The sequence below is a fragment of the Molossus molossus genome, unplaced genomic scaffold (genome assembly GCF_014108415.1).
Source record: "Molossus molossus isolate mMolMol1 unplaced genomic scaffold, mMolMol1.p scaffold_m16_p_11, whole genome shotgun sequence".
Classification (NCBI taxonomy): domain Eukaryota; kingdom Metazoa; phylum Chordata; class Mammalia; order Chiroptera; family Molossidae; genus Molossus; species Molossus molossus.
The window spans coordinates 24,968,168-24,992,938 of record NW_023425346.1 but is presented as its reverse complement, the minus strand read 5'-3'; the positions used below and the strand labels follow the sequence as shown (position 1 = coordinate 24,992,938).

At 36.9% G+C, this 24,771-nt stretch overlaps 1 protein-coding gene across 1 annotated transcript in view; it reads left to right on the top strand.

The window, feature by feature from the left end:
• Nucleotides 1-24,771, top strand: part of LRP1B (LDL receptor related protein 1B) — a 1,816,022-nt gene that overhangs the window by 842,941 nt on the left and 948,310 nt on the right. The window contains exon 6 of the mRNA XM_036254023.1: nt 22,446-22,703. Coding sequence (XP_036109916.1) covers nt 22,446-22,703 — 258 coding nt within the window. The remainder of the gene's footprint in view (nt 1-22,445; nt 22,704-24,771) is intronic.

Below are 24,771 nucleotides of genomic sequence, written 5' to 3'. Positions count from 1 at the left end.
TTTTAAATTGGGTTCTTTGTCTTCCTTTTGCTGAGTCGTATGAGCACTCTATATGTATTGGAAATTAACCCCTTATCATTGGCAATGATGTTCTCCCATACAGTGGGTTGCGTTTCCATTTTGATGATTGTTTCTTTAGCTGTGCAGAAGCTTTTTAGTTTGATGTAGTCCCATGTGTTCATTTTTCCCTTTGTTTCTGTTGCCTTAGGTGATGTATCAGTGAAAATTCTGTTGTGTATGATGTCCGAAATTTTGTTGCCTACATTTTCTTCTAGAACTTTTATGGATTCATGGGTCACATTTAAGTCTTTTATCCATTTTGAGTTTATTTTTGTGTATGGTGTAAGTTGATGGTCTAGTTTCCCTTTTTTTTGCATGTAGCTGTCCAATTTTCCCAACACCATTTATTAAATAGGCTGTCTTTACTCCACTATATGCTCTTGCCACCTTTGTCAAATATTAATTGAGCATATTGCCTTGGGTTCATTTCTGTGTTCTCAGTTCTGTTCCATTGGTCTATATGCCTGTTCTTGTGCCAGTACCAGGCTGTTTTGATTACAGTCGCTTTGTAGTATAACCTGATATCTGGTATTGTGATCCCACCTACTTTGTTCTTCTTTTCCAAGATTGCTGTGGCTATTTGGGGACTTTTTTGGTTCCATATGAACTTTTGAAATATTTGTTCTAGTTCTGTGAAATATGTCATTGGTGTTTTGATAGGGATTGCACTGAATCTATAGATTGCTTTGGGTAATATGGACATTTTAATGATGTTAATTCTTCCAATCCATGAACAGAGTATGTGCTTCCACTTTTTTATATCTTCCTCTATTTCTTTTTTCAATGACCTATAGTTTTCTGTGAAGAGGTCCTTTACTTCTTTGGTTAAGTTTATTCCTAGGTATGTAAATTTTTTTGCTGTGATGTAAATGGTATTTTTTTTTTTTTTAATTTCTCTTTCTGTGAGTTCATCATTGGTGTATAAGAATGCCATTGTCTCCATTTTGTATATGTACCACAGCTTTTTTATTTATTCATCTCCTGATAGACATTTGGGCTGTTTCCAGATCTTAGTTATTGTAAATAGTGCTGCTACAAACATGGGGATACATATATTCTTTCTGATTGGTGTTTCAGGCTTCTAAGTGTATATTCCTAGAAGTGAGATCACTGGGTCAAATGGGCTATGAGAAAGAAAGATCTCTTATCCTTTGAGACAACATGGAGGGACCTGGAAAGTATCATCCTAAGAAAAACATGCCAAACAGAGAAAGACAAGTATCATATGATCTCACTTATTTATGGAATATAATGAACATAACAGTCTGAGGAATGGGGTAGTCCCAGAGACATGGAGGTGGGATACAGACTGACAATCCCCAGAAGAGGGGGTGGTGGGGGAGAGATAAACCACAGAACTTATATGCATGTGTGCATGAACAATGGACATGGACAACAAAGCTGGGGACAGGGCAGAGAGGGAGAGGGAGGGGGTAATCAGTGGGGAAAAATCGAGAAAAATCCGTAACAAAAATAAATGAATTAATTAAAAAAAATAAAAATAAAGTTGTGATCTACCAAAAAAAAAAAAAAAGAATGCCATTGATTTCTTGATATTAATTTTGTATCCTGCTACTTTGCCAAATTCATTTATTAACTCTAGTAGATCTATCATTGATGGAGTCTTTGGGGTTTTCTATGTACAATATCATGTCATTTGCAAATAATGACAGTTTCACTTTCTCCTCTCCAATTTGGATTCCTTTTATTTTTTCTTCATGTCTAATTGCTATGGCTAAGACTTCCAGTACTATGCTGAATAAGAGTGCTGAAAGTGGGCATCCCTGTCTTGTTCCCATTCTTAAGGGGAATGCTTTTAGTTTTTGCCCATTGAGTATGATGTCAGCTGTAGGTTTTTCATATATGGCTTTTATTATGTTGAGATATGATCCCTCTATTCCCACATTGCTGAGCGTTTTTATTAGAAATAGGTGCTACATTTTTTCGAATGCTTTTTCAGCATCTATTGATACGATCATATGGTTTTTATTTTTCATTTTGTTTATGTGGCGTATCACATTTATTGATTTGCGAATACTGTACTATCCTTGCACCCCTGAGATGAATTCCACTTGGTCATAAATGCCCCATGTGCACTTGAGAAGAATGTATATTCTGCAGCTTTATATTCTGCAGAATGTATGTTCTGTAAATATCAATGAAGTCCAACTGATCTAGTTTGTCTTGTAAAGACTCTGTGTCCTTGTTAATGTTTTTTTCTAGAAGATCTATCCAGTGGTGTCATTGGCATGTTAAAGACACTCACTATGATTGTATTGCTACTGATTTCTCCCTTGAAGTCCTCCAGTAGTTTTTTAATATATTTTGGTGCTCCTGTATTTGGTGCATATATATTTACCTTGGTTATATTGTCTTGTTGGATTGATCCTTTTAATATTATTTAGTGACATTTTCTGTCTCTTATTATGGCCCCTGTTTTGAAGTCTATCTTGTCGTATATGAGTATTGCTACACCAGCTTTTTTTTTTTTCCATTTCCATTTGCTTGGAAATTTTTTTTCCATCTCTTCACTTTCATCCTTTGTGAGTCTTTTGTTGTGTGTGTGTGTGAGGGGTCTCTTGTAAACAGCATATATATGGGTCATGTTTTCTTATCTAATCAGCTACCCTAAGTCTTTTGATTAGAGCATTTAAGCCATTTACATTTAAGGTTATCATTGATAGTTATTTGTTGCCATTTTAATTTTATGCTTCTCTCTCTCTCTCTCTCTCTCTCTCTCTCTCTCTCTCTCTCTCTCTGTTTCATCTTCTTACAACAGTCCCTTCAGCATTTCTTGCAGTGTTGGTTTGGTGGTGATAAATTCCTTTAGCTTTTTTTTTTTTTTTTATCCGTGAAGCTCTTTATTTCTCCTTCAATTTTGAATAATAGCCTTGCTGGATAGAGTAGTCTTGGATTCAGACCCTTGCCTTGCATTACTTTGTACACTTCATGCCACTCCCTTCTGGCCTGCATGGTTTCTATTGAGAAATCAACTGACAGTCTAATGGGAGCTCCCTTGTAGGTAACTTTTTGTCTCTCTCTTGCTTCCTTTGAGATTCTTTCTTTGCCTTTAATGTTTGCCATTTTTATTATGATGTGTCCAGCTGTGGGTCTTCTGGGGTTCATCTTACTTGGGGCTCTGTGTTTCTTGGACTTATGTGACTTTTTTCTTCACCAGTTTAGGGAAGTTCCCTGTCATTATATCTTCAAACAGATTCTCTATTTCTTTCCCCAATTCTTCTCCTTCCGGTATTGTCCCACAGCTCCCTTAAACTCTCCTCCTGCTTTTTAAACCTTTTTTTCCCATTTGCTGCTCTATTTGGGTGTTTTTCTTTACCTTGTCTTCTAAGTCACTGATTTAGTCTTCAGCTTCTTCTAATCTAATATTGAACCTTTCTAACATATTTTTTCATAACAGCTATGCCATTCTTTATTTCCTCTTGATTTTTATGCATAGCTTCTACCTCTTTTTTTTTAAGCTGAAATAGTTCCCAGTGAGCTCTTCATAATTGTTATTAAGTTGCTTGTATTAAGTTTGAGCACCCTTAAAATCATTGCTTTGAATTCTTTCTCTGACAGGTTGCTTTGTTCCATTTTCTGTAGTCCCTTTTCTAGTAATTCCTCTTTTTCTTTTTTGGGGTGTTGTTTCTTTGTCTCCTTATTTTATCCATCTGGTAGCTGGATGTTTGGATTTGTAAGCAGCTCAGTGTATATCAAATAAAGCTACTGTGCCTCCCAGACTCTTCTGTTGTGTGTTGCGTCTTGACTGCTGTGGATCCTGGAGGATTGACTACTGGGGCTGGTATTGGTATGTTCTGGTAGGTGCTGCTGCTGGATTGTGTGGGCCCCTCTGAAGCTGTGTTCGCAGCTGGTCACTGGTGCCAGATGTACCTGTATTGTTCAGGCCCTGCAGGAGCCTCACTCCCTGCCCTCACATTGGGAGGCTGGGTCACACAGGTCCCTCTGGACCCCCAGCTCTGTGGTGCTCTTGTGGGCAGCTGTGTTGTGCAGGCCTCGATGGAGCCCCAGGTCCTGCTGCTGGTTGCTGGGGAGTGCTGCTGCCCAGTGGGGCTCAGCTCCTGCTCTGCCTTTGCTGTAGTTTTGGAGGATGGTTCTCTGCTGGTCTGTGCTTCTGTTGCCTGGTGATGGATTTCTGCTCCCCAGCTTCTGTTGCTGGAGATATATCTCAACTCTGATCTGGCTGCTACTGTGGGGGATGGTGCTGGGCTCCCGGTCTTTTGCGGTTTCCACAACTGGCACCTTGAAAGCTTCGCTACTGTGCACGGGTCTGTGTTGACACAGGGTATCCACTGGTGCACTGCTGGGCTCAGGTTGCTGGGCCCTAGCTGCTGCCACTGCCTCCTCCCAGGGAAGACCCAGGATCTTCCAAAATGGTGGGACCTCCCCGTGGGGCAGGGAGAAGCACCCTGAAGAGCTGCTTACTGTGGTAGCGGGCTGCTCCCGTCCACAGCACAGGGACCTTCTGCTCCGCGTCTCTGCACTGCAAGAGTTTGGTTGCCAACCTTCACGTCCACTCATACTCTGTCACATACTAGTTCACTCTCTCACACACTCACCCTCCCTCAGGTCCTGCCTTCCTCCATCTGTCCTCTACCCCATTTATTAACAACTGGAATAGGTGTGGGATGGGATTCTCTTTTTTGAAGCCAGATTGAGTAAAGCACTGGTTTGTTTAGCAAGCTGCTGCTGCTGTTTCATGTTACAACATAGTTTCATGTTGTAATTTCAATGATTTTCCTGAAATAGTATGTTTAATTGTTTACAAAACATATTTGTATACACAATTGCCAAGACAGAATCTCTTATTTCCTAGTTTATTTCTTCGAATTGATGACTTGGTTTATGAAGCCCTATTTATTGTTCAGGGCAGTCCTTGAGAAAAATTAGGTCAGGTTGTATGTTCTTCTTTACTCACCACTGAGAGTTCTGGTTTTAAATATTGATGGAGTAAGGAAGTAGAAGGCTTGTTCTTTGCTCTTTGTATTGATCCATACAGTATTGCTGTGGATAAATGAAGAGACTGTAATATAATAAACACTATACAAAGAAGCATTTTTTCTTTTTCTGCTTGGAGAGGGTTTCTGACAAGAACAGAGTGTAATCAGACAGGATTGGTGCATGATAATGGAATGGTACTTCATTTTGATGACTCTGGCATTGATAATAGAGTATATAAATGTCTTCACTTTCAGGTACTATGCTTGGTGGCAGTACTGGCTTACAGAGTTTGAAAAACACACAGTTTCCATGGGAAAGTTTCTGTGGTTTGTTGTTTTATGAAAATGAATTATGAGTAATAAAGTAAATAGGCACACATCTATAACATAAACTGACTAGTTTTAAAGTTCACATGGGTATTTGAACCAGTATGTTTGTACAGTTCAATGGACTACTATTGCCCTGGCTGGTGTAGCTCAGTTGGTTGGGTGTTGACCTATGTTAGTTCCATTCTGGGTCAGGACACGCGTCTCGGTTGTGGGTTCTCTCCCTGGTAGGGGGTGTGTAGGAGGCAGCTGACACATACTTTACTCTCGCTTCACATAAATATTTCTCTCCCTCTCCCTGCCTTTCGAACATCAAGAAAAACATTTTTTTTTAAAGGAAAACTATTAATTTTGCTTTATATTTCTCATATTGATAACAAGTGAACAGGAGGATATTTTTGACTGTAGCTATGTGTTAAATGTTATTTATTTCATCAGCTTTATATTTTTTGTGACAATTGTATCATACTGTAGTGTTGCTGTGACCGAAGGGTGCTAGGAAAAGTTATAAATTAAACCACATTTTTTTTTTAAAGCTTTGTCATTCCTCCTGTCCATTACTTGGCTGTTTACATTAGACCCTCTTTTTTCTTCCTCTATAATTCACCCTATTGGACTCTAGCACCTGACTTTCCTCCAAGTCAGGCCACAGTTCCAGGGCTTTCAGAAACAGAGCGTGTGGGAGACCAGGGTAGGTTAGAATGAGCTGACGCGAGACAGTTGATATGTGAAATGGATCTCTAGGCTTTAGAAAGAAAGAACAATATAAAAATATCAAGCCCAAAGGATACAATGGGAAACTAGAAATAGACCCAAGAGGAAGGAACTGCAAAGGCTTTACCAGACGATGGGGAAATAAAGTCTCAGGGAGCTGTACCCTTGTGCAGGAAGGCAGAGAGAGGCGGAGTCTGTTGGCTGGGAAGCTGCTATTATAAAGGTGACCAACTGGTTCGGAGCAGAATGGTGTCATGGTTGCTCCCCAAATGCTCACCCCAAAGTTTGTGTGTGGGTCTTATTTTCAGTGTGACAATTGATAGTAATTAGGTAAATCAATTAAGTTAATTGATTATCCCTTCTTTGTAATATAATCCTTAAATCCAAATAAAATTCATAAGCCTTAAGGGCACCTTGAAGAACTAACTCTAATAGGGGGAGGAACTGGGCTCTGTAGAAGATCAAGGAAGGGATGAATGTCAGGCAAGAGGCTGTCGATTTCTGTTAATTCATGCAATGCAGAAAAATTCTTTCCTATTCTTAGTAATACTGACATGACTACTAAAATATCGAACCAATTATTTCAGAGTTGGGAAGAGCTTCAAAGGTAATCTAGTCCAACTATCCATTTGATATCAAAATAAGTCACTTCCAAATGGAAGAAAGTCTACAATGTACATCATAAAATAACTTTAATTTGAATATGCATACTTGATAGAACAATGTAGGAGGAGACATACTAGAATATGAATGTCATGATAGAGTGTTTGAATGGGACACGATAAAGCTAGCAATTTTTTAATTAAACATTAGGTTTTGTCACTTGAAAAATCTTTTAAAATTAACTGTCAAAACATTTACAGGTATCAAGTAAAACTTCCTGTATAATTTTACATATTTTTTATTAGAGTTCTGGTAACCTGTCAAATATGAAAACAAAACGTTTTTTTGTTTTTTTAACTTACTTTCTTTTAACTGATCTAGATGTAGAAATATGTGTTGAATGTGAACACCCAGGACTGAAAGTTGGCTCATGTAGAATCTGTAAGAGTGAAAGTAATACCCAAGGGTATTTAATTTATGAGCTGTTTGCTTTTTTTTGTTTGTTTTCTTGATAAATTCAGGCTTATTGGACTGTATTTTTCAGTGTCCCAGCCACTTGCTGAATTCAGACACTTCCCCCACCATCCACTTCTACAGAACCAATGTGGCTCTGCTGATCATACTGCACGGTAGCAGAGTCAAGAGCACTAAATATGTGTGCTCTCAGTGTGGAGGCACCGCATCACACGGCGCCGTGAGAGACAGGGTGCACCTGCTTGCACAGAGCAGACGGCGCAGTGAGAGAAGGAGCCCATTAAATAACGTCGAGATCCTATCACAGCTTAACCTTTGTTGTGCACTGATTGGGAGCGGGTGGGAGGAGTGTTAGACTATTTAGGCAATGGACCTCTTCGTGGCAATAAATACAAATAGTAATCTTTATAGAATCCAGAGATGCATATTTCTAGCCAGTGTTAGGAAATATTTTTTTATACCACTTGCTGTTTTCTTTACTACAATTCTTAAAAAGAAAAAGGGAGAGAAGTAACACAAACTATAACTTTCTATGGCTCTTACATCTAACCTTTAACTTTGTTATTATCTATTAATATAGAGTTTCAGTTTTACTTTTGGAATGATAAGGAATCATCCATAGTTTTCTGCCAGGACTGATTCCGTTTATGGGAAGAATAGGCAGGTGCCTGTATAGAGAGGGGATAGTTTCCTGCCCAGGGTATCAGAATCTCATCAGCCACTTATAATACTTGGAATTCAGTTATTAAAATGTAAGTTCCTTGCTTTTATTTTTCCTTTTTAAAAAGAAGCACCCTGTATTAAAAAGTTAGTGTTCTTAAGAAGGGTAACATGGAGTCTTAGTGACCTTGATCACTTATGAGATTAGTGGATCAGATGTGTTTTAGTATACCATCTGGCTAAGAATGGCTTCCTGCAGAATGATATGTGATTATGTCTGGACACATGAAGATTTACTGTTCAGAGCTTTTATTATTTTTAGGTAGTCCAAAGGTCTAGTTGCTACACCATTTATCACTTCATTGAGGCATAACTGTGAATGATACCTGATGCCCTGGTGGTGGTATGTGAGGATCTCTGAGCTAAGTGTGAGCCCAGTGACCAGCATCAGCAGAGTAATCCAGAGCTGCTGTTGCTGACTCAGTCCCGTCTGCATGGTGGACATTGTGTAGACTGTGGTGAGTGGTAAGTTGCATAAGACATAGTTCAGTGCCTGGAAATAGTACATGCTTGGTAAAGATTTGTTGGGTGCTTTATACAATTTCCTCCTGAAACATTCAGGAAGCAGAATAAGGGTATCGGGATGATGCAGATTAATAAAGGAAAAGTCAAATTGCTGGAATGGATTCAAAGACAATGAAGTGTTTTGCCCGTTTTATCCTATTATTCAGGGCTCATGCTGCTTTTGTTATTGTATTGACATCAAGAGAGGTTTGGAAAGTTCCGTACTATCTCCATAAACGTGTGCCCACTTCACCAAAACCCTCCTCCGATAAACACAATTCTAGTGTGTGTGTTTTCTGTGCAAGTACAGCTGAGGACAAGCTATGCCTCCTGCAATCAGACAGCACTGCCTAAAACACTGTCCTATAGAAATGCCAGTGCTTTGCAACCTGCCTTTGAAAATCTGGCCTGGCCACTGAACATGTTTCTGTAATTTTTGTTTTTGGAATGTTCCTACCCTACATCTTCTCTGGCCCTTCATTTGGTTAGAAATCTATTTCAAGGCAGAATAGGTCAACAATTTCTGATGGAATTTTCATTATTCAAATATCACACCTGTTTTTTTTCTATCCAAACACTGTTAATGAGTATGCCAATGTTACGGTATAATATTCTGTATGGTTTTTATTTATTTTCTTGTTTGTTTATTTTTTGCTAGAGGAAATCACTGTCACAGTCTAGTACCTTTCTTGACATCTTGAATCTTTTTTTCTAGCAACAAAATTGCAAGATTGATAAAGGTGAACATACATGGTATCTTATATGTCATGACACCTTTGGTTTACCCATAGATGAAGAAAATATCACATATAGAAAAAATGCTTGTCTTGTATTTTCATTACTACTTAACATTTTAGCTGCAACAGAGCAGAGGACTTCTTTGGTTAAAGAAGTACATGGCTACATTTATGGGCTCTAGATTAACGATCAATATACTTTGTCTTTACAAATAGCACAACAAACAGGTACACATTTCTGTCATACTATTTAATATTTTGTAGACTAGCTATTGGACTATTAATTAAATCCTCAACTTAGAATGTGTCATAGATAAAATGCTCTACAATTTAACTCACTTTCTTTGGCTACAAATAAAATGAAAAAAATAAACATTAATGCAGCATATTTAAATTTATAGAAATTGCCCTGGCCGGTTTGGCTCAGCAGTTAGAGCGTCGGCCTGCGGTCCAGAGAGACACGGGTTCGGTTCCTGCTAAGGGCACGTACCTCGGTTGCAGTTTGTCCCTGGCCCCGGTTGGGGTCATGTGGGTGGCAGGCAGTCGATGTGTCTCTCTCACGTTGATGTTTCTCTCTCTCTCTTCTTCCCTCTCTCCTTCCCACTCTATCTGAAGATGAATGCAAAAATGTCCTCAGGTGAGGATAAAAAAAAATTAAATTTATAGAAATTATAGGGTGTTTAATTTTAAAATTGGGCAAGACATATATATGTATATAACTTTTTAATTGCTTTGTTTGGGAAAAGTAGAAGTATATAGTTATTAAAATCCTGAGGAGGGTGGGAAATGGAACTGAACAAAAATATTTTCGGAGAGCCTTCAAGGCATCCCCTATATCAATTCCAATCAGCAAGGTAATAACAGCAGACAGAGAATTACCATTGGCACACCTCCCTCTACAGTCCATCTTGCCCTTGACTTTGATGACCAATATTCTGCATATTCACCCTAGTCAAGTCACTTAGAGTCATTTTAGTCCAGAGAAGAGAAAATTTGTTGTATTGATTGTATTTTTTAAATGTGTTTGAGCATTTCTTTTTAGCACGAGGACTCACAAATCCTTCACCTGCATTCCCCATGCAATATAATATTTGCCAAATTATTAATTAATTAATTATAGCTGAATAGTCCTTAGAATATTAGAACAGCTTAACTGTCAAATTACAAAGAAATGTGCAATATTTATGAAAGTAGTTAGAAGTCTGGTATATAATCACCACTGAGTACTTAGAAGTAATCTGTCTTTTTAATAACATAAGAGAAATTTGAAATCTTAAATATAGGTGGTATATTTAAATTTTGTTAGAAAATCGTAAAATAGATTAAATGACCTTTCCCTTTCCCATGTCTAGATAATTAATTTTCATCTATCTGCCTTCTCTCATATTCTAAGATAAGGATCTGGTTTTATATTTCCCTGAGAAAGTAGAAACAAGCAAAAGAGAACGTTCTCACCACAAACTTCATTAATTCTACCAGTCTATTTGAATCTAGAACTAATCACTCCTTCTTCCTCTTACATGAATCAAAGAACAAACTAACTTTGTTTCTAAGGTCAATTCTGCAATTGTTCATCAATCTCATCTTTTTTCACCTGTTCAAGAAGTAGATGTATACAATTTCCTCTTTATTTCTTGACTCATCATTATTTTCTCTTCTCCTGTATTATTCCTGTCTGCATGCGAGATGATATGAAACAACTTTCTTTAAATCTGCATTTGTCTCCACTACCAGCCCATGTCTTTTTTCTCTTTACATAAGCACTCGCAGGCTGTGCTGTCTCTTTCCCATCTCCTCTCCATTGCCCTCGAATGCACTTCAGTGGATCTTACATTCTTATCACCCACCTAACACCTTTACTGTCAGGTTGCCAGTGACCTGCAGTTGGCAAGTTACTCAGTTATCAGTGTTAGCAGCACCTTATCCTTGTCTCCTCTTGAATACTTTCCCCTTTGAAGGTGCATTCTTAGAGTTTTCCTCTTACTTTACAAGATGTCTTCTCAGTTTGTTTTGCTTCATTATCCTCATTTTGCCTGTATTTTCGGTATGAATCAGTGTTCAGTCCTTTGAACATCCCTTCCTTTATTGATTTCAAAAGTGCTCTTATCCTGTTTCGTGACTTTAAAAACACACCTTCTTCCATGATTTTGTAGAACATATGGAGACTGAAACTCCAAGTTTTTATCACCATCCCCAACTTCTATACTGAATACTACAGTCACTTCGATATTGAGCTCCAACTCAATATCTGCATTTGGAAATAAAAGAAATATCAAACTCTGTGTTTTCCAAATTCATAATTTTCTTCCCTTGTAACAATGCTTTCTTCAAAGTTGCCCATCATGGTCAACGTCACCTCCATTTACCCAATTGTTCAAACCAAAACGTTAGAGTAATCTTTGAGTCCATTCTTTCTCATAAACCCTTTGTTTCATAAACCCACATTCCCATTAATACCGATGCTTTACCTTTCTTTATAGAATGCATCATTGCCAAATAATACTAAATAGTAGTTATTTACTTGTTTATTGTCTGTTTCCTCCACTAAAATATAAGCTCTGTGAAAATGGGAATTGAGTTAGTTTTGTTAACTGCTGTATCTCTAGCATCCACAACAGTGCCTGGCAGAAGCTAGCCATGCTCAATAAATATTTTTTAAATGAATAGAAAAATAGTGAGGCAGTATTTTGTTTTTAGGAGACAAAATAACTGTGCTTCTTAAGGTCTTGTGCTTAAAACAGGATCTACTTTATGAATAGAAGTTAATTAAGGGAGATTTTTAATGAGCCAATATCTATTACATTTTATCTCAGTCATTACCATTCTATAACTTAAAGAGATGTCTAAATTGGGGAAAAAAAATGTGTGCATACAGCTAAGGTAGTTCCATCTTGCTACAATTAGAAAGGTGACTAAGAAATTCAAAAGTAAAGTGAACTGACCCTTTCTAGACTATCTGCTAGTTCTAATCATTCAATAGCCTAAACTTTGAATTAATTATTTTCTAAAATTTCAAGATTAACTAATACAATCTTTCCGTAATTTTCAATTAAATTTATTTACTTTTTCTAATTAAAAATCACAATTTATTATTTCATTTTACTTATTGAAATACACTATCATTTTCAAACTTACAAATTGACTAAAATATTTTTTAAAATATTGGGGAGTTCATATTAAAACATCCCTTAATATGTCATTTTTATTGAACACTTACTATTTGCCAAGTAAGACCTTTTAGATAATAGGTTGAATACTTCCTTGATCTGGTAGACCAGCTGTTTAAGGAACAGGAAATTGTAAGGACTGGTAATTTGTAAAATGAGAAGGGATTTGGGGGGATGTTGGTGGGCATGGTTTATTGTTTTTAATTGTTTTTGTGAAATTTTTGCAGGAGAAATCAATGAGCCAGATTTCCCTGCCACTCGTGAGAGTGAGGTTCTTGGAGTTGAAATAAGCATTTTCAGAAGTCCCCACAGGAGAATGAGATGTGGTAGAAGGCTTTATTTGCATCAAGTTACATTCCTTGGGTTTGTTTGTTACATTCCAAAGTCCCAGTTTCCTTAGTCTAGTCTCAGAAAGGGGGCATCTGTGGATTTAGCAGAGCTAGAAGCATGGTCAGTGTCCAGAGTTTCCTTTACATGATGAAACTGGGTCTGGCAGAATATTAGTCAAGATTGAGTTTATTAGTCCATTGTATGGGGTCCACATGACTGTGGGCCACAAGGGTGAATGCAGAGTATGGCAGCCCCACAAACCAGGAGTCTGGCATGGACAGCAAGAGGGATGGAAAGAGAAAGCCAGAGAAAATCTTTCTTTGTACAGCAATTAAATATTCAGGCTCTATGTCTTTGCAGTGGCCACACCTATTTTGGCCACTGACTTGTTCCTAGGTGTGACAGACAGGTAAACACCTTCCAACACTACTCAGACCTTGCTGGGCATGCATCTAAACTACCGTTGTCCACCTCCCCTCATCAGTCTGTAGGAAATAGACCTGGAGAGTGTTAACTGCACCTTTCTGACAAGCCTATATAAATGGTATGCCTATATTTTCTAGTCTTCTCTTTTGCTCTTATCTTGTTATATAATAACCAGATCATTACAGTGGTACCAAAATTAGTCTAATTCCTGAGAAACACCATATTTCATTACTTCTTGACAATCACATTCCAAATTGAACTATCCTCTGATGAAGGTACCAGTATTTCCCTAGTAAGGTCTAAACAACAAAAAGGTTGTATTGTTTTTTAATTTTTTTTTTTCTTTATTGAATTTGAGAGAGAAAGGAAGTGAGGAGAGAGAGAGAGAGAGAAACATCAATGACAGAGAACATTGATTGGCCACCTAGCTGCATGCCCACCACTGGGGACCGGGCCCACAACCTGGGCATGTGCCTTGACTGGGAATCCAACCTGCTAACTCTTGGTGCATGGGTCAATGCTCAACCACTGAGCTACACTGGCTGGGCGGTTGTATTGTTTTGTGGTCTATGGTTAATTCAAGTTGATCAGTAGTTCACATTGGTGAATTTTTATAATGCCAAAGACAAGATTACAAAACACACACTGGATTCATGTGCCAACACTAAATATATCATCTCTCAAAACTGACTCTGCTTTTTTCCCGACATTTTAAAATAATACCATCACTCAAGTCTAAAATTTCCACATAATCCTTGACTCACATTTCTCATTGTCTGCATAAAATAATCACTACAATTTATAACTTCTGTTTCATTATACCAACCCATTTCTACTTAAGAACTCAACACCATTGATTTTAAGTTATTATCACCTATTTTATGAGAAATTAAAATAGCATTTTTGTGTTTAGTAATTACGATATCTAATTTCGCTGTCCACAAGTTTTATTTTCTTCATCATTTTGGGTTACTATCTTCATAGATGAAAATAAAATCAGTACATTTCTCTATTTACATGTGTAGAGCCTATTAAGTTACTGAGCTTCTAGTGATTCTCGGCTGCTTACTTTTCTCCCAATGATTTCTGCTTCTAATGGGGATGTTTGCACACAGGGCCATTCTTTCTTTCTGTTTTGCATCACCTTAAACAGAAATAATGATACCTTTTCCTTTCGCCTAACTCCTTTCCAACCTTACTTCAGAATACCATGACTGAGGCAGTGTATAAATAAGACTCACATTTTATCTTCCCATCAGATATGTTTATCTATACTACACTATATTGGGGGGATTGGGATGCCCCTTTCCTCACTGAGTCCTGGGGGATGGGGTCCTTACAATATCTTGAGAAAAATAATTTTCAGAAACTCACATGGTGGGGATGAGTGATTTTTATTTGTGTGGAATTACATCCCTGGGTTCCCAGTCTTATTTCCCTTAATCCAGTTCTGGAGGAAGTGTAGCTGGGGATTCAGTAGAGCTAAAAGCAAGGAGAGTGTCCAGATTTTCCATTCTATGTTGTAGCTGGGTCCATTTCAACATTAGGCTAGTTGTAATCCATTCGTCCATTGTGTGTGGGTTCCAAATGGCCACGGGCCATGTGGGTGAATGCAGGGGAGCAGGAGCACAAGAGCCCCACAAGCCAGGAGTCCACCAAGAGTAACCAAGATAAACCAAGAAAGCAAACTCCTTTTTTCAGGGGATTAAAATCTCAAATCCTAACGCACTTGCAGTGGCCATTCCCATTCTGGCCAATGACCTATTCCCAGGGGTGACCAACAGTAAGCACCTTTGCTAGTCCCCTCAACTTTACTGGCTATGTGTCTATTTTTGCCCTGTCTAGTCCTTTCCCCAGTGCTCATCGGGGAATGGACCAGTGGCTCCCTGAGGAGTGTAAAGCTTTAGCTTCGTGATAAAGCTGCCCGAAGGACATGCCAATAATATTCGGCCTTCCTTTTGCTCCTTTCTTGTTATTAATAACTAGATTAATTACACCTCTTTTTAAAAAAACAGCAAAAACAACTTAAAATTTTAAATGAAAAATTTATGCATTCCTGTATATTCTACTTGCCCATATAGTAAGTATCCTATGCATCATTTCCAAATTGTTCTTAGAGCACAGTTTTAATCGTGTTATGCTCTCCAAAGTTTATAATGACTTCCCATTGCTTCCTGGATTAAAAATAAGTTTATCATGTTGACATTAAGTAACTGTGAAATCTTTTCTCATCATACTTTCTCAGCTACTCAAAGCTCTGTGATTTTGAATACAGTTCTTTTCACTTAGTAGTTATGTGATATTAAGAAAGTTACTTAAATTCTGTACAACTTAGTTTCCTTATCCATAAAATGTGGATAATGTTAGCACCTGATTTATAGATATGTTGTGAGTATACAATAATCTAATAAATATAAAGTGTGCATTGCAGTATCAGGCTCCTAAATTACGCTCGAAAGGAGTTCTGTATTGTTACTGTTATTATGAATTACTTCCACTACTCATACATGCTCTACCCACCAGAAGACAATCAACCTGAGGTCAGTATCTTCCCCACACACTCTACTCTTGCTCACCTCTTTGCTTTTGTTAAAGCTGTTTGTTCCACGCGACCTTTTTATTTTTCATTTCTGCATGTTCAATTCCTGTGTTTCCATTAAAACAAGGCTGAGATCAAATGCAATCTATTAGAACTTTTGACTTGCTTTACTAAACGGATCTATCTCAGTCTGGTTGTGTTGCTATAACAAAATACAACAAACTGGGTGGCTTATAAAAAAACAGAAATGTCTTTCTCACAGTTCTTGAGGCTGGAAATTTGAGATCTGAGTGCCAGCATGGTCGGGTGAGGGCTCTCTTCTGGGTCACAGACATTCACAGACACACATTATAACCTCACAGAGCTAGGGAACTTCTTTTATAAGGTACGAACCCCAGTCATGAGGGTCCACCCTTATGATTTAAGCACCTACCAAAGTATCCTACCTACCTCCTAATCCCACTCCCTTTGGAAGTTAGGATTTCAACATAAAAATTTGGGGGACACAGACATTCAGACCATAGCAAAGTATACTTAACCATTTCTTAAAACTCAATGTCACTATACATCTTTTATAAAATATACCAAACCTGACTTAAATATATAGACCTTTTATATACCTTAATCTTTCTACTAGATTATATGTTTGTTGAAGCAGACTGTCAGGATTATATCTATAAATACCAAGAAGTAAAATGAATACAATAAAGCATTTTCTTCCCATCAAACATTAGTTCAACATAAATACACTGTGACAATATAAAGTAGTTCTAGATAAATTATAGCACACTTGTAGCAATATACAGTTTCTTGTTTAGCCCAATACTGCTTTCAATGAATTTTAATGTTTCCACCTTTGATTCATATTTTATTTATTCTTTTGTAAAATGTGATCAAATAGTTTCCTTTGCTATATGCTACAATGTATTCTTATTCTAAGTTCAGTAAAGAAATTTGTCCATTAAAAAATAGTTAAGAAAAACTTAGTCACATAGTTCCTGAAAATAAAATAGAAAATATTTCAACCTTATATCTTATTTTTCTCCTCACTTATATAATATTACCTATCAACATTTTTAGTTTGGTTTGGTTGACTTCCTATAATTTATTATATTATTTGAATAATGTTTTCTTTCTCTTTTTAAGACTAGATTATTTCCTCCTAATATTTTATATTCAACTATTTTTGTTTTCTGCCCAATTTTAGAATTAAAAAACATTATTCTCTACATGGACTGCTCTTTATTTTTTTCATATAGTAGTAGTTCACTTTCATTGGAGTCCATTGGGAGTTTTTGTGTGTTGTTGGTTTTTTTAAATTTTTTTATTGCAAGTTGTTAACATTTTTATTTCTTGTTTCTAACTTCATCCGATTTTTTTTGTTTGTTTTTGAAGACTTGATGTAACTTATACATAATAAACTAAGAATAGAACCCTCAAAATTTATTTTTCAATTGTTTTAAGCTCATATTGATAAAAAACAGTTTTGGGGGGCTGTATAGATTGCAATTTTCTCTTTTCTCATGCTTTTAATCTCACTCTCTTTATTTTATATTCTTTACAAGCAAGTTATTACTTAAACTTTTATCCAGTTGACACAAGGATTCTTTTTCATCATGGACTCATCAAATATTGAAGTATACCTACTGAACTTTATTCAGTGGAGATAATTATTTACAATTGGAGGATTAAGAGAAATCAGAACATAGTATAGCTAGATAATATACATGTGCATATATATATACTTATTATAGACATAAATGTTTATTAGGTTTATATTTATTTATAAGTATCTGTATCCATAATTCTAATCACTTAGAAAGAAACTAGCTGAAATAATATTCTTAGAACTGAAAGAATGAATAAGAAGTATAAATGAAACCTTAAAAATAAATTTTATTCACTCTGAAATATTTAGCATCAATCGTATGTTGAAATAATATTGTTACAGTATACATATACATTTTAGTATATTTTTGACTGAAAGGATAAGGATACATTTACAAAGATATAGCTATAGTAACTTGGAATTTAAATACATATTTTTATGAATCTAGTCAAATGAGCTTTTCTGTTTTCAATTTTCTCTTTTTATTCATGGTTTTCTGATAAGTCTTCAAAAATGTGCTGCTGATTAATATGACATATATGATAGGAAATAATCACTTTCTGATCATACTGAGCACAAATACACATCTGTATAACTGGGAGGAAAAATATCGTTTTTTTTTTTTTTTTTTTTTTACTGCTAACATATGAGGAGTGGTAAAGCAGATGAGGTCAATTGTTCTTCTCCAGTATGAGGGCTTCTTTGTGTTTCTCTCTCTTCTGTGGAGAAAGTTAATATATATTACTTCTCATTAAGTGTTGATGCAGGCTTTCCTTTGATAGAAGACATCTAATGTACTTTTCACCTGTTCCCTTGGGGGGCTGTCCACTGACTCTAAGGATGGCATCTGATAAGAGCATCACATTTATTCTGGTCTGTCTTTTACGCTCACTACCCAAGCTAATTGTGCTCTTTAACTGACATGTGGAAACCTGAAGTAATGATTGAGGCACACTAGTGATCATCAGCAGTGCAGGTAGAGACAGATGACCTTTTCCAGGCCTATACCAGCTTTCATCATGAAGTAGAAATAAAAGATTTATGTCCTTAGCCCTTGATAATTTTTGTGGCCTCTTATGTTTCAATGGCTTTCCTAATTTCCATAATAAGCCTTAAATTTATTTGTGTAGAGAGGAAAATTACAGTTAATAGTTAGCAGAGACACAGGACTATTACTTCAGTAAAGGATATCACAACTAATTTTGTAAGTTTCCTTCTTCCAGTATGTCATTTGAATTTTAAAGTTACATATTTAAATCAAAACACAAAGCATCTGGCTTTTTTATTGGTTTCATTTTTATTTGAAGCTTTAAATCATAGGTTGATATGTTTTGCCTTAAAACAATCAACTGACTCTCTCAAAAAGCAGCTACTGCCTTGACTTGTTTGGCTCAGCAGTTAGATCAGTTGACCCATAGACTGAAGGGTCTCAGGTTCAATTCCTAATCAAGAACACACACTTGGGTTACAGGTTCGATCCCCAGCCCTGGTCAGGGTTGTGCAGGAGGCAACCAATAGATGTGCCTCTCTTGTATTGATATTTCTCTCCCTCTCCCTCCCTGTCTTCCACTCCATCTAAAAATCAATAGAAACATATCCTCGGGTGAGGATTAAGAACAAAATAAATAAAATAAAATATGAGAAAAAAGCAGCTACAAAAATCAAATAGATTGATTGATTAACCACTCATGTCAATTAAGCATTGGCTGTGTTGATCATTCATTCGCTTTTATCTCAGTTTCGCAGGGAAACTCAGCGCTCCTTCGTATTCCAGCCTCTCTCCAAATAATGTTTATGACATTCTTAAGTATACTGACTTGTAGCCAGTTAAGAAATTATTGTCTACATCTGGGCTTCTTATAAAGCTTGTCAGCAAAGAAGCTTTCATTAGTGGTCCATTTTTGCAGGAGGCAACTTGACTAAAAGTTGTTTCAGTTTTCTAGTGTAGAAAATAAGCACCGTCATTAATGTCAGATCTGTTAACCTGATAACACAGCCATCTCAGACCTGTTCTTTACCTGAGAAATCTGTGACCCAGCAGGTTTTCAGAGTGCCATAGTCAAAGAGAAAAAACAAACAAACAAAACAGAACTGTGAGTGTAAAAAGAGACCAATTCTGGACTTTCATATTAGGGACTGTAAGGGCAAGTATTACATGGTTCAAGATGACTTGGAGATTAGGAGAGAAGTCAACTTGCTAACCAAGCTCAGATGTAGTCATGTGACTACGTTTTGTTAACCAGTGGTAATTCCCAATTTTACTGATGCTTCTGAGAGAACTCTTTGTTGGGAAATAATCTTAGCATTTATTTATTATTTATTTATTTATTTATTTATTTATTTATTTATTTATTTATTTCTCACCCAAGGATATTTTTACATTTATCTTCAGACAGAGTGTAAGGGAAAGAGAGAGAGGGAGAGAAATATCAATGTGAGAGGGACACATCGACTGTTTGCCACCTGCATGACCCCAGCATGACCCCAACCAGGGCTGGGGACGAACCGCAAACAAGGTATGTGCCCTTGGCCAGAATCGAAACCAGAACTCTCTGGTCTGTGGGCTGATGCTCTAGCCGCTGTGCCAAACTGGCCAGGGCAATAATGTTAGCATTTTTGAGACTTCTTGTTTGTTGGTTTTTACTAGGCAGTCCAGGACAAGTCTGTTTTCTCCATGGGGAAGACACTGTTGGGCTCACCTGTTTAATAATCTCATTGAGCTTTTCATTGTTGTTTACATTTCTTTGTTTTTGTTTTTTTTCTGTAATGTGAAAAACTTTTATTGTCTTTCTGAAGGTGGATAAAAATCATATACCTTGATTGAGAGAATTTCTTAGGTGAGTAAAAATGCAAATAGCCCTAGAAGGCCTTGGGATGCATTTTAGAGCTGACATTTTAAAACTTTGAGAAGAGACCCAAAATAATCTTCACTGGAGGGCTGTTCTTTTTTTTTTTATCCTCACCAGAGGATATTTTTCCATTTTTTTGTACAGATAGAGTGGGAGGGAGAGAGAGGAAGGGAGAGAGAGAGAGAAACATCGACGTGAAGGGACACATTGAGTGGCTGCCACCCGCACGACCAACCAGGACCGGGGACAAACTGCAACCGAAGTACATGCCCTTAGCAGGAACCGAACCCGGGTCTCTCCGGACCGCAGGCCGACGCTCTAACAACTGAGCCAAACTGGCCAGGGCTGGAGGGCTGTTCTATCTGAAAGAAACACAAGGAGACTGATGACCCTACTCCCATCACAAATGACCATTAAATAATACATTCAATCTTTGAACTTAGTTACATTAGTCATCGTATATGTTTTTGCTTATTTTCTACCTTTACAATTCTCAGTATCAGCTTCTTGAAACATCAAATGATGTTTAAAAGTTTCTCTGAATATTCCATCTTTCTCTAGGTTCCATTCATAGGTTAATAAACAAAATTATTTTGTAACATTTCACAGAATATTTCTAAAGAATTCTACTATGCGAGAATTTCATGTGCCTTTTTCATTAATTCAGAAAATGTATATTGAATGACTATTGGGTTCCAGGCTTTAGCAAATGCTAAAGCTACCTCAGTAAAGTAGAGCAATAATGAATCAGAAAAAATAAGTAAGATATATATGTTTGATGATAAGTGAAAAATAATACAAGAAATGGGTATAGAGAGTACAGGAACTTGCAATTTATACAAGCTAGAGACGTTCTCAGGAAAGGTGACATTCAAATAATGCCTAAGAGGAGGTGAGCAAGTAAGCCATCCATTCTGATATATGGGGGATGGTAATTCCAGAGACTAGAAAGCCTCTGATTGGGCAGCTTACCTGGCTTGTTCAAAGAGGGGCAAGGAAGAAGTGCAGTGTGTCTGCAATGCGATGTGTGTGGGTGCAAGCAGTTAGGAGATGAAGGAAATGAGATCAAGCAGGTAACGAGAATACAAATCAGGTAGGGCTTTATACGCCAGTGCACGGGATTTGACTCCTAACTGGTTGGAATGAGAGTGCTTTGAGGAACTGGGCAGAAGAGTGACTTGATCTGCCTTAAAGGTATAATAACTTTGACTGTTTTGTTGAGATACACTAAAGAGGGACGGGCATAGAATGAAGCAGAGAAACAGTTAGAAGGCTAGAATGATCTAGTTAAGAGATGATGGCAGCTTGGAGCAGGATGGTCTTAGTAGTCAGTGAGAAATCAGAATCAATGAGGTTTCAATGAGACATTGGCTATAGGGTTTAAAAAAGGAGTTGAAGATTTTCTTTCTTTTTTTTTTTCTATTTTCTAATTAGCACAAAAGCTACTCTGAATATAATTTTATAGCTATGCACTTTTTAAAAATGATTTTTCTGTTGTTGTTTTTTAAAAATCTTTACCTGAGGACATGTGTATTGATTTATTGATTTATTTTAGAGAGAGGAAGGGAGGGGGGGGAGAGAGAGAGAGAGAGAGAGAGAGAGAGAGAGAAACATTGATTGGTTGCCTCTTGTGTGCGCACCCAAACTGGGACAAAACTGCAACCTAGGTATGTGTGCCCTGATCAGGAATTAAACCCATGACTTTTTGGTGTATAGGACGATGCTCTAACCAACTGAACCTCACTAGCCAGGGCTAGCTAATCCTTTCAACACTAATTTTATATGAGATTTTACTGTTACCTTTGAATAGTAAAAGGTATTGAAATTCTGGTCAATTAGTATATATTCATCAAATATTCACCAATTCTAATGCAAGTAAAAATGCATGCTTCACTAAGTAGTGTTGGACACTTTTCTGTTACTTTTAGAATCTTATTTTCCTGACTATAGGGCAGAAATGTGGAAGAGCTCAGTAGTCATAACCCAGTCACAAGGGAATGTGTAATTGTTTGACTCCTGGGGCTGAGATCACAGGTGCTCTTTATATGAGGTTGTGAGCTTTGCATGTTCCGCTCCAGAGAATCTATTTCTGACCTCATACATCCACCTCAAAAAAGAATGCATTGCTCACAAGGGAAGCCTGTAACACTGTATGGAGAGGTCAGTTCAGATCCACCATCATGGCTAGAAAAACAGCTCACAGAACTCCCTTTAATTACCGAGAATGAAAGTAAATAGCACTGTTCTCATCCCTAGACAACACATTATGACGAAGGACATAAAGAATACAAATGCTCAGTGGACTGTTTTTATCCATAAGGGTTATGGATAAATACGTTTTATAAGCATTTTTTATTTTAAATATGCATTAAAATACAGAATAGCTCTTAATAAATAATGCACTCACTCTTCTTCTCTTTTATTGCAGAACCTACAGACAGGCCGCCTATGCTGTTAATTGCAAATTCTGAAACCATTGAGGTTTTCTATCTTAATGGAAGTAAAATGGCAACCCTGACCTCAGTCAATGGAAATGAAATTCATACTCTGGATTTTATTTATAATGAAGATATGATTTGTTGGATTGAATCAAGAGAATCTTCAAATCAGCTCAAATGTATTCAGATAACAAGAACAGGAAGATTAACAGATGAATGGACAATCAATATCCTTCAATCTTTCCACAGTGAGTGTTTCAATTCATTTTCTATGCCACCCTTTAAGATTTTTTTTACAGACCAGTAGACAGGATTCTTAGATGTTCTAGCACACCTTATGGCTAGAGGGAGCTATTAATGTAAGTATGAATGTACTTAAAGAAACATATTCACCACATGTTTTGCATATACTCACATGCAGTTCACTGTTTACATCAGTAGTGAATTTCATAGGTAGTTGTAATTCTTTCTTTTCAATGTTTATTACAGTGTCACATTGATGAGAGTTGTGATTTTTTTTCACTGAATGGTAGTTCACAATGTGATAGTGAAGGTGAGATTTTTTTAAAGCAAGAAACCGAATTGATAATTATAAGCTTATCAACTGCAGATTTTGTTAAAATACCTTGGAAACTATTAGGTTTATGTTAAGTGGTAACTACTACCTGTGTTTGTTGGCATTTTCCTTCTAGCAAATCAGTTTTTATACACAATTACACAATTCTTCTGGAAGAGTGGTTTATGAACAAAATAAGCTGATTAACAGAATAGACCCAGAGACATAGATGTAGGGATCAGACTGACAAACTTCAAGGAGTGGGGGAGGGGGGGCAGGGTTAGACTTCATGGCTTTTGCTAAACACCACACTGCCTTATTGAGCCCCAATTATTAATTTACATTTTAGCAAGCCAAATCGATTAGATTCACTAACATTAGTAATAGCTGCTCACAAAAAAGTCTTTAAATAGGAAAGAGGTATAAGAATCTTGCCAAGGGGGTGAACAAGATGAGCTGTGTCATTTGAAAAGGCCTACCTTTTCAAAAGGTGAATCTGATATGGCCTCTGGAAAGGGCTATCTTGACATTGAAAACTGCTCCTAAGCAATATTGTGAGAAATTAAAGAAGAGTGATAACAGTATGCTTAATAAAATATATTAATTAACCAAGGAACACTGAGAAAAATGCTACAGATTATATTTCTCACTGAATTTTATTCTTCTTTTTAAATATAACTGTATTTATTGTCTAGCATTTTAGCCTGATAGTTGAAGATTTTGAAGAAAATGTTTGAGAGTATTTTGTAAGCAAATTTGGTTCTTCAATAAGTATTCAAAGAAATCACATGTGTGATAACTAATTATTTCCCCAAATCTTTCTTGTAGAATACTGTTGTAGGGACACAGATTCAGCTATTCACCCAGAATGGTGAGGTTCACAAAAGTAATGAGATCCAGCTATTTTCTCAGGATGAAGTACAGAGATGATTAAGACAGATAGGAATTTTTTCTGAGTTAATCACTTATTAAGAAAGATGATTCAGAACGAGATTGTCCTCTTCCAGATAAACAGTAGACACGTTCGTTCTCTGTGTGATTGTTCAATATTCTGCAAAATTTGATATCACTGTTCAGATTCTAATATACAGTTGACCACCTTGTCTTAATCCATCTATAGATTCAGCTCAAGTCCAGAAGGCCATGCCTAGCCACAATTAAAAGGATTGTTTATTCTTTATAGACTTTGCTTCTGAATTAGCCCCATTCCCTGGTTTTTATCTTTCCTTTATTTTGGGGGTTTTAGCCTTACTAATTTGCACCTCTGCCTAGATCGATTACACCAGATTATTCTTCTTTTCTTTTTAATCCTCACTTGAGGATATTTTTTTCATTTTTTTTTTTTTTTTTTTCAGAGGAAGTGGAATGGTGGGGAGGGGTACAGGGAGAGAGAGAGAGAAAAAAAAAAAAACATCAGTGTGAGAGAGACACATCCACTGGTTGCTTCTTGCATGTGCCCTGACTAGGGCCAGGTATTGAACCTGAAATCCAGGCATGTGTCCTTTTTTTCCCCCTATTCACCCCTCCATCCTGCCACCCCCCAACCATGGCCTTCAATGCATTATTGTCTATTTCCATTAGTTATGCATATAAGTTTTTTGGTGAATATCTTCCCACCACCTTACCCCCTTCCCTCTAAACTTTGCCGGGTTGTTCCCTGTTTCCATTTTAGCAATAGATCCATTCTGGATCTATTTTGTTCCTCAGTTCATTTTGTTCATTAGATTCCACATGTAAGTGAGATTATGTGATACTTGTCT